This window comes from Benincasa hispida, chromosome 3, assembly GCF_009727055.1.
Source record: "Benincasa hispida cultivar B227 chromosome 3, ASM972705v1, whole genome shotgun sequence".
Lineage (NCBI taxonomy): Eukaryota > Viridiplantae > Streptophyta > Magnoliopsida > Cucurbitales > Cucurbitaceae > Benincasa > Benincasa hispida.
In genome coordinates, this window is record NC_052351.1 from 53,932,113 (window position 1) to 53,942,966 (window position 10,854).

The following is a 10,854-nucleotide window of genomic DNA, read 5'->3' on the forward strand; positions in this document are numbered from 1 at the left end:
TATTGAGTTGCATCGAGTCAAGATTTTCTTTCATCGAGTAGCATCGAGTCACAAATTTCTCTCATCGAGTAGCATCAAGTCAAGAATTTCTTTCATCGAGTAGCATCGAGTAAAGTGTAATATTCATCAAGTTCTATTTGAGGAAGGCCAGAAACTCATCGAGGAAAGAAGAAAAGAAACTATCAAGTAACGAGTAGAAACTCATCGAGTAACGAGTATATACTCATTGAGGAAATAACAGTGCTTATCGAATAAGAGAGAAAAGCAGAGCTAACTTTAGTGAAGAAACAAAGTTTTCCTCAGCCTTTTCTTCACCAACTCAGGATTGATCTTGATTGAATTGGGCCTACACAAGATAGTATAACCCAACAATAAAAAATTCTCCATCATCGGTCTCCAAATGGAATAATTAGTTGATATCAATTTTATCATTGAACTAACTCCACCATTACTAGTAGACTCTATAATAATGATTAAATTAAAACTTGCTCTGATACCAATTGATAGGACCCAAAGAATATAACAACAACCTATTAGGATGTTCTCCAAAATAATCACCTAAATAATTATTCTCTAAAACACCACAAATAAATCACCAAATAATTACCAAACAATCAACCAATGATAGACAACAATAAATAACAAAATTCTGGAAGACTAAAAGCAAAGAACACACACGAATTATACGTGGGAAACCCCTTTGATGTGAAGAGTAAAAACCATGAGACTTATGAGAGGTCTACCCTTGTCAACTTCTCTTATTATGATAAAATTGAGGGACAAAGAACCCAAATCAGTCATATAAAGGTTCACTACCCACAAATACTTTTATACATAAAAGATGAACACTTGAGAGATAAAAAGAATGAACATCACCTAGTTTTGCAGATTCTGTTTGGTAACGATTAAAGAAAAACCATAGATTTAAACAACGATTCAACCGCTCAAAACGAGATCCTATATGTTCTGAACATGCTGACCAAATTTGAGTACGGTCCAACGGTTTCAACTTTGACAATCGACGACTTTGTGAAAACTGTCGCTGAAAAATCGAACTGCCATATCTTTTTTTCCCTTAGATCATCCCTATATGACATAAAATAAAATCTATGATTTTCAAGATGGACCAATCTAAAAAATTAGCCCCATTTGGGCTCACAAAACATAAGTTTACAATAAAGTCTTACTTGTGCAACAAGTGGGGCTGGACACCTATAACACACATGACATGATTCACCTGAAAAAATACATGACACGACTCGCCATCCATGCAATTGACACACTCGCTTGGAAAAGGACATGACACGATTAGCCTATAAAGGCACATAATATGTATAAGCCCTGGATGGTACATGGCATGAAGAATGCCCTAGAACGACACATCATAAGAAAATGCCTTGAAGTGGCACATGACATAGTTTTTGCTGGATTTGCCTGACTTTTATATTCCATTAGTTGAAATGATTTTCAAACTCATGATTGTAGTGATTGCAGAGCCTAACCCCAGTAGTGGAGTTACTTACTGAGTATTCTATATACTCAATATTTCTTTAATATGTTTTTACTTCTGCTTAATGTCATGTTTTAAAGAACTTTTGAATGTTTAAAAAGGAAAAAAGAATTTAGCAGTTTCAAATTTAAATGTTTGCTTTATGCTTTATTTATTTGTTTTTAAACAACATTTTAGGGATCCCAAACTAAACATTCTTTTAGAAATCTTTAAGATTATTTTAACGATCTTCTATTTACTTAAAGAAAATCTTTATTTTGAGTTTAAATGGTCAACTAGTTTTAATTTTGGAATTGCATGCATGGTAGTAATAACCTCAGTCAGAAATCTTGAAAAGTCGAATCGTTACAGAAAAATCTCCAAAACTTTAAATCGTTAGTTTGGTTAGACAAAGATAAGCATAAAAACAAAAGGATTTATTAAAGAGAAATACTTAGGTGTCTCTAAGAATGGACAAATCTCCATGCAATCTCTTCAATCACAAAGGGAAAAAAGTGTTTAAAAAAATATTTTTTAAAAAGAAAAGTTTTGAGATTAGATTAGATTGTGCAAAACTATTACAACTCTGGAAGCACTCAAGTATTTTTCTTAATCAAGTGTCTCTTGTAATATGAGAAATGAAAGAATCAAACTCCACTCGAGACACTCCCTTGTCTTCCACCGATCGACGCACATTGACGCCAAGCTCCTTCGCGGTCTTCCTCATCACTTGACCTTCCTCTGATACCATAAGCTTCCGCAGTGCATTTTCAATAGTTGTTGCCATTACAAGCTTGTCTCGATGAGCCCAATCTCTTATGTTGAGACCAACTCGGAGCACCTCTGTCATCAGCACAGCGTTCCTCGGTTGGTCAGAGTGCATCGGCCACGCTGCCACCGGAACCCCCATGGTTATGGTCTCCATGCACGAGTTCCACCCGCAATGGCTCACGAACCCTCCCGTCGAACCATGGCTAAGAATGGCTAATTGCGGCGCCCAATCTCGGACCACCAACCCCCTCCCTTCCATTTTCATCCGTTTTTCAAACCCCTCCGGTAGCTCTGATTTTCTAACTTCTCCATCGAAGACGTCTCCTTTGTCTGCATCTCTTAACACCCAAATGAACTTTTGCCCACTTCTCTCTAATCCACCTACAATATTAATAATGCCTGTTAGAATACATATATTTTACTATAGAGTTAGGTTTTGTGTATCTATAATATCATAGATATTTACTGAAATTAAGAAACTATCTAACCAACTACCGATATTACAGATACACAAAAAACTATAACAATGCAACACAAAGGAACACGGAGAGGATGACATGATTTTCCTTTTCTTTTGTATTTAATGAATGCAGGGTATAAAAGTAATTTCATCCAACATAAATGATAAAAAAAAAATAATGGAAATATATCGTTTTGGTTCTAAGTTTTGGATGTAGTTCATTTCATCCATAAATTTCAAAATGTTATACTTTTAGTATTTAAGTTTAGTTCATAAATTCTAAATTGAAACAAAACTCAAATACCAACGTTTAGAAATTTAGGGATTAAATTCAAATCAAACTTTAAACTTAAAAGCTAAAATTGTAACATTTTGAAATGCAGGGATAAATAGAAATTAAAAAAAAAAAAAAAACTTAGAAACCAAAAAAATATTTTTTTCTGATTTTTTTGGCAACAAGAAAAAAATCTAAATTAAATAAAAATCTCTAACTCAACTGTTATTTAGGAAAATAGCTAAACACATCTTCTAACTAAATAGACTTTAACCCGCCTAAAAAAAGGCTTGATAAGAGGAATAAATGGTACCAACTCGTTCGTCTATTTCAAAAAGAAATCCATGAAAATAATTACACTATTTAATTAGTGATCACAAATCAAAATAGTTATATATACAAATGGGTTTTTTTAGCTCTACATCATCAATCAAAATCCATATCAGATATCGATACTTTTAGATATTTCTCATTTCTCAGATACGTATCTGACACCCGATTTGACGTATCTATTTTAGTGTTAACATTTTCTTTAATCTTTCTCAATCCAAACTAAACAAACCTATTTAATAAGTTCACTACCCCAGTCTAAAACGAAAAGAAAAAGACTAAAAAGATCAAACTCAAGAATCATCCGATCTTCATCTTCATGTCGAAGTCTCCCACAAATTCCCGCAAAATATAACCACTTGAATATCTTTAACATTTCAATGAAGAAATTCTTTCTTTTTCTTTATACTTCTCCCTCTATTTTTTTTTCTTCTCAAATCAATATGAGTCCCTTTACTATTGCTTTCGATTGACTATTGTACTTCAATGTCTATGATTTTGCTTTTTGTATTGTATTTTATATTATTATCATGAACTTGACATTTCATGATTAGTGGATTATACTTAGCATCTTTATGTTAAAATTAGCTATATCCTAGATTTTCTTAAAGAAAAAGAAGTTATCGTCAACATATCAATACCCTAGGTTTTTAGAAATTGACATATCAACATATTCTATCGTATTCGCATCTGTATCTATGCTTCGTAGATAGAATGATATATTAATAACAAAAACTTATTCTAAATATTAAATTGAATTATAATGTTAGAGATGAAAAGTGGATTGTATTGAATTCGAGACAGTACCTGCTATCTCAAGGATTTGCTCGTCTTCCAAGGCGGTGGTAGTCCCAAAGGAAACATAGACCACAGAATTAGTCTGTTGCTGGTCCAACCACTCCAAGCAAGGATGAGTATTGAGGTTTGATGGGCCCAATTCCACAGGATTAAAAGGCCCAATGGCCCAATGCTTAGTCTCATGGTTGATTCTTTGAAGAATCTCCAAATATGGCTCTTCAATAGCCTTGCAAGTATTGTAGAGATTCCCAGAGAACTTTCTTGGGACTCCAAATTGCAATTCCACAAACTCCCAAAACTCAGGAGTGAAGCAACCATCAAGAGATGGAATATTAAGATCCTTAATTATGGAGTTTTCTTTACCTTTTGTTTCTTCTTGTTCAAGATCATAAATGGCCATGGCAAAAGCTGAGACACTATGGAAATTATAAGATTCTGCGTTTGGTATGGACTCAATATCCTCAACGGTTGATGCCATTAAGGAATCATGAATCACAATGATTCTTCTTGTCTGGGAAGAGAGTGAGCGTAAGAGATGTGTGAGAGGGTCGCGGAGGTGGATCGCTGCCGTCCGAAACGACGGGATGAGGTGGGCAGGGAACATGGTTTCCGCTTTGGGGTTGGGGGGAGGAGAGGGAATAGGAGGAATGATGAAGTCGTGGAAATGGAGGTTGGCAAGCTCTGATGGATCCCAACCGTGGATGCGTAGCTTGGCTTGGCGATTGTGGGTGGCGGCCCCGATGTAGTGGACCGGGATGTTGCGGGCGGAGATGAGGCGAGAGAGGTGGAGAAGCTGGTTGAGATGACCCTGTGCTGCCAGCGGTACCATGACGGCCACAACATGACCATCATGGGTCATGGTTGTGAGTTGCTAGGAAAGAGTTGAGATGTATTTGGAGTTGATTGATGGTTGTATAAATAAGGGAGGGGGTACTGAAGAGAAGTGATGTTGTATTGGTTGGTTTTTTGTACACTCCAAGGATGTTAATTTTGTATGTGCATTGTTCATCCTTTGGGATTTGGAAAATATTAGTCAATTAATTTTGGCAATGACAAAGTTTTGTTCAATTAAAACTACTTAATCTATTGATGATGTGTGCATACTTGGAATGTGGTGGTGAAGAGAAATGTTGTTTGTTGTTTTGTTTTGTCTTTTGGGGGAGGTTATAATCTATAATCATCTTGAATAGGTCCTAGATTAAAAATGCTATATATTTAAAAGTTTTGTCCCAATTTGCCATTCCAAAACTTTATATATTATATAGATAACTACATAGACTATTTCAAAATTATGGAATTGGTTATAAACATACTCATGAACTTTTAGTTGATAAATTAACCCTTGTAATTTATTAATGATTGAAATTAACTCTTATATTTTGTTAAGATTTAACATTTGCTCTTGTTTGTGAGTCATAAGTTCAGAAAGAATTTTCACAAAGTTGACCAAATGAATTGAACTAGAATGTAAAAGTAAAATCGAACACTACTAATTAAAAACATTTAAAATTTAATTAGATGAAGTTTGGATCAAGTTTGACTTTGATAGCATGAGACATATTTTAACACTTCCATGTTTATTTTTGGCTATTTTATAGATTTCAAGCCTTCACAGCAAAATCAGAGTTTCATTGATGAAACTAATGAGCTAATTGGAAAATTGAGACAAAAATTAAAGAGTCTTAATAAAAATAATTGAAGAGATGAAATAAAAAGAGGAAAAAGGGTGAAAATCTCATGTTTAGCGCTCAAAATCACTTGATCCGAGGGGATATTATTGCCTTGACGCTATTTAGCGTTGAGCAGAGTGCTTCAACCCTACCCTAGACGCTATGAAATTTTTACAAAAAAATTGAAAAATACATGCTTTGTGTTCTTACCAGGTCATTTGTATAAATTATTACATTTCAAGCAAATTTTGTGATGCCAATTGGAGAAAATAAGTATGTTCCAATTGATGATTTATACTAGTCCAAGAAGTGTAAGGAGAGATTTTGATAGCTGGAAAAGAGATTTAAAACTTGAGATTGCAAATTCATAATAAGAAGGAATGTGGCATGCTCATGAATTCTTTCTTTTCATTTCTCTTTCAGAATTTGTTTTAGACTTTCAGTTGAGTTCTAGATTTTAGGTGATATTGAGTTATAGAACTCATATTTTTTGGATCTTGTAATGTTTTGGATGCTAGTTGGTTTAATTAAGCACTATTTATTTTGTAAAATTCATTAGTGCAAATTGCAGGCTAATGTTTTTTATTATCTTGGTTATTTAATGAATGTCTTTTTCTTCTAAAGGACACCACAACTTGAGCTAAAGCAAGAACCAACCAACCTGTTAAATTATAAAGATTCAGGTTTATGTTAAATTATAAAGATTCAGGTTTATGTTAAATTATAAAGATTCAGATTGAGATTTGATAGGATGATTAGGATTTGAGAGAGTTGTTATAGCTATTTTTAGGTTCTTATATACCTATTTATACCTTGTATTTTACATTCTTAAGCAAGTGAATATATACTCAATTTTACATGCTATCAAAGCTTAGATCTCTTATGATTATCATTTTTGGTTGATGTGCTCAGATCTCAAAACTCAACTCCATAGCTCTCTTCATCAAACCAACCCCACTGAGTCATGCGAGTTGAGCCGAGTCGAGTCGAGCCAAGTTGAGCCGCGTCCAGCCAAGTGTGTCGAGCCGAGCCAAACAAGCTGAACATGCCTAATATGTTTGTTTCTATTTGTCTGACCATTTCTGTTGGTGTTTTTCTCACCCAACCTGCCTGTTTCTGACCATCTGACCGTTTCTATTAGTTATTTTTTTGCTGACCATTTCTGTTGGTTGTTTTTTTGCTGTAATGAAAAAAAAATGACGTTTTTCGTCCGATCAACACAACTCTCGATGACACAAACTACATTACTTGGGCCTATCAAATGAAGAGTTTCCTAATTAGTCGTAAACTGTGGCGAGTTGTTACAGGTGATGTTGCTAAACCTGTCAAAGGAGCTACTGAAGAAGACAGTAAGTTTGTGGAAAGACTAGAAGACTGGGATAGCAAGAACCATCAAATAATCACCTGGTTGGATAATACTTCCATCCCGACCATCCACACCTTGTTTGATGTATTCAACACAGCTAAAGAACCTTAGGATTTTCTGTCTGCATGGTTCAAAACGATTAGTCTAGCTCACTACGATCAACTTCATACTTCTCTGGTTGGCACAATACTAATACAGAAATTGGATTACGTGACATTTTTTAATGTCAAGTAAAGGGTATACCTGACGCTTATAAAAACATCGAGTATTCAATTGTCAAGTATAATATGATAACTTGATTCTGAAAAAATGTCAAGATAAATATTTCTTGATACAATTTTCGTGTCAAAAAAGATAATACACTTGACATTGATGACATGTCAAGTTGATTAATTCTTGATATTTATTACGTATCATATATGATTACTCTTGATATTTTTTATTTGTCAAATATATTTTTATCTTGACACGAAATATTGGACAAGTTATTTAATTCTCGATACATTTCCAATGTAATCTATGCTCTTTTTTTTTTTTTTCAAATTAAACATTCAAATTTAATTTCCATTTCTCATTTCCTACATTACATGTATTCCAATAAGACAGTTTCATCAACTAAAATAAATAGTTGCATGTATTTTAGGTCTACATATCAGTCCAATATGTCCAACGTAACTTAATAGATCGATTCTTCTATTACCTTTCATGTATATGCACGATTCCAAAATTTACAATAGTATATACTCTATCAACCCACCTCAATATATGATAATTCCAAAATTACAAGACCAATCCCTACGTGCTATGTTGGGATTGGTTTCTTAATTCTCCCGGTGGTCTCGTAGTTTGTAAATATTTTGTACAAATTATTATTAATAAAAATAAGTGTTATTTTATTTTCATTTACTCATATCCAATAAACTAAGATCTGTGGTTATCTCATGTTACTTAAGCATGGACATACAAGTGGATCATGTCTTAAGTAATAACCTAAATAGTCTATAGTACAAGGATAAAGGAGGGATACCTTATCCTGGTTACACTACGGATAAGATTCGTTTGATAGATATTTACAAGTGTTGTAAAGTGCTACAAATGGTCTGATCCTGACCATTCATGTGGAGACTTGCGAGCGGGGTGTTCTATTGATAACGGTCAGAAATGCACGTTATCATAGTACTAAGTTCTTAAACAATGCTGGCTTGTGTTGATAAAATGTGTTAGATTGCGTCCAAAAAGGATAAAGTTTATTACATTGCGGTCACATGCGTTCATCGCATAGGAACAGTTGATTTTTGTATTTTTATGCAGAATATGCGTTGACGCAAGGCGAAAATTGCGATCATAGAAAATCATTGGTCGAGTGTAGCATTACCGCAAGGCTTTGCAGTGATTGTGTTCGCAAATATTTGCTCAAGAAGGATTACCACAACTTGGTCGGCACAACTTGGTGGCGCAATTGGGTGAAAGGCATAATTAATTTTGATGGGACAAAAAGCTGATGACGGTCGAATCCGAGTTAAGTTGACAGCCGCTAACGATAACAAGTACATTCAGCTTTTCGGTGACAAATATTCGGCGAATCAATCAGGGAATTAAAGCCATTCCATCTAGAGAGAAGCTGCCTTTCACCCCAGAAGCTCTATAAATACCGAAGGCATCCTTCAGAAAAGAGGTTCACCTGTTCACCAATTTAAGAGCTCAGCTCATCTTTGTCCATAGTTTTTTCTTTTTATTTTAAGGCGGAGCAAGAGAAGAGTAGAGACACTGGAGATCGCTCAGGGAAACTCGAGAGAGAACCCTGAGGCGTAGAAGCAGAGAGCGGGGCGACTCTCTCAAGAGCGAGATTATCTTTTGAACACGAGTAGAAAGACAATGTAAAAGCCGTAGAAGCAAGAGATTTCTACTAGGCTCTTTATACTATTCTTGCATTGTTGTTTTGTACTTCATCTTTATATTTATACAATGGAAGTTCTTATTCTACATTTGTTCACTCTCTTAATACGCATGAGTAGCTAAAATAGTCGAATGGGTTGAGAAGAACTAAGTTAACATGACCTAGGAAGTTCATTGCTTGCGATTATCTTGTGTTATGCTGTGCCAAATATCCCTTTAGAGCTATTCGAGAGAGAGTCTAAAGAAAGAACCTAAGACTCGAGAGAGCTAGGTTAGAATCTAGACTCGAGAGAGCAAGATTAGAACTTCATAAACAAGAGATAGGGACTTAGAGATAAGCTCTATTTGCCAACCTGCATCACACGTATCCTAGAGATAGGTATGATATTATGTGGTCGCCTTGTTTGTGTGTGTGTCACTTCGTCATCGCATAAATAAGAATAGAGGCTTATGTGTAGGTCCTATAGACTTATCGCATATATTGCATGCGTTCTATCATTAGAAGCCGTAGCATTTGCATCGAGAGATGGTTTACTATTTTATGTGTATTGCATGATCGCAAAGCATGAACGCATCCTAAGAAGTGTTAGCCGAAACCCTTCTCAAGCCGTTCTCTGCATATTCATCGTATCTTTCGTTTTATCAAATCTTTTCAAACTCCGCCGCATTTGTTTATTTTCATTACCGAAAACAACAACCTCAACAACTATTGATTTATTTGGTTACCGCAAAGTTTTCCTAAAAAATTACCACCGCAACCTGTTTTCCCAAGTCCCTGAATTCGACCCTATATTTAGGAAGCTCAGTGGGGTTTACACTTGGATTTCGTTGAGAAAACTTGAGTGCTCAATGCAATTTCATCATCGCATATCATCCACAATTCTACATCATAAAACAATGCATCAAGTTTTTGGCGTCGTTGCTGGGGACTTCGGCAAAATAGTGTGCTAACGGTGATTTTTCTGATTTCTTTGCAGATTCTCAATCTCTGGCAAATTACGACCCGGAGATTGAGAGGACATTTAGACGGAGATTAAGAGACCGCCACCAACAACAATTAGATAAAGTAGATATGGTAGAGCAGCCTGGAAACGAAGTACCAAACAAAAACAATGTCATGGCGAATCCAATCCTATTGGCAAACAATCACAATAGGCTCATTAGGGACTATGCATCGCCAAACCTCTATGATTTTTCTCCAAGAATCATGAGGCTTGCCCTTGACAGAAGTCGATTCGAAATCAGGCCGGTGATGTTGCAGATGATCCAGATTGCAGAACAATCCGGAGGCCGATGTGGCGAAAACCTGCACGCCCACCTCGAAGATTTATTGAAATCTGCAATACTTTTGTGTTCCTGAACATCTCTGCCGAAGAAGTTCGACTAACTTTGTTCCCATTTTCTCTTTGTGATCAGGCAAGGAAATGGGAATATTCCCTCGAGCCGAGAGAGATCACTTCCTGGGAACAGGTCGTAGAGAAGTTCATGAAGAAATATTTTCCACCTACTAAGAATGCTAGACGAAGGAAACTAATCACAAATTTTGAACAAACATGGATGAATCGCTCAGCGATGCCTGGGCGAGGTTTAAGAGGTTGGTTCGGGACTGTCCACACAATGGATTACCAGACTGCCTTCAGATGGAAATCTTTTATCATGGTTTAAATCCTGCTTCGCAGACCGTTACCAATGCGGTAGCCGCTACTAGTCTGCTTGACAAAACGTATGACGAGGCTAAGAATATCTTGGATCGCATCTCTAAAAACCACGAGAATTGGAGAGAGAGTGATCAGAGATTGA

General features: G+C 35.6%; 1 protein-coding gene across 1 annotated transcript; it reads right to left on the minus strand.

Moving 5' to 3' along the window:
* Positions 1 to 2,102: 2,102 nt before the first annotated feature.
* On the minus strand, positions 2,103 to 4,981 carry LOC120073623 (zeatin O-glucosyltransferase-like). Its single transcript, XM_039026431.1, has 2 exons — positions 4,132 to 4,981; positions 2,103 to 2,641 (listed from the first exon to the last, which is right to left on the minus strand). Exons 1-2 carry the CDS (start codon positions 4,979 to 4,981, stop codon positions 2,103 to 2,105), a joined length of 1,389 nt encoding a protein of 462 aa, XP_038882359.1.
* Between the last annotated feature and the right edge of the window lie 5,873 nt (positions 4,982 to 10,854).

What these genes read in the sequence shown, in the direction of transcription:
- LOC120073623 (XM_039026431.1), bottom strand. Translation starts at nt 4,981, where the DNA reads ATGACCCATGATGGTCATGTTGTGGCCGTCATGGTACCGCTGGCAGCA. An exon ending in GCAAATCCTTGAGATAGCAG is followed by an intron (nt 2,642 to 4,131) that starts GTACTGTCTCGA and finishes TTAATATTGTAG; the next exon opens with GTGGATTAGAGAGAAGTGGG.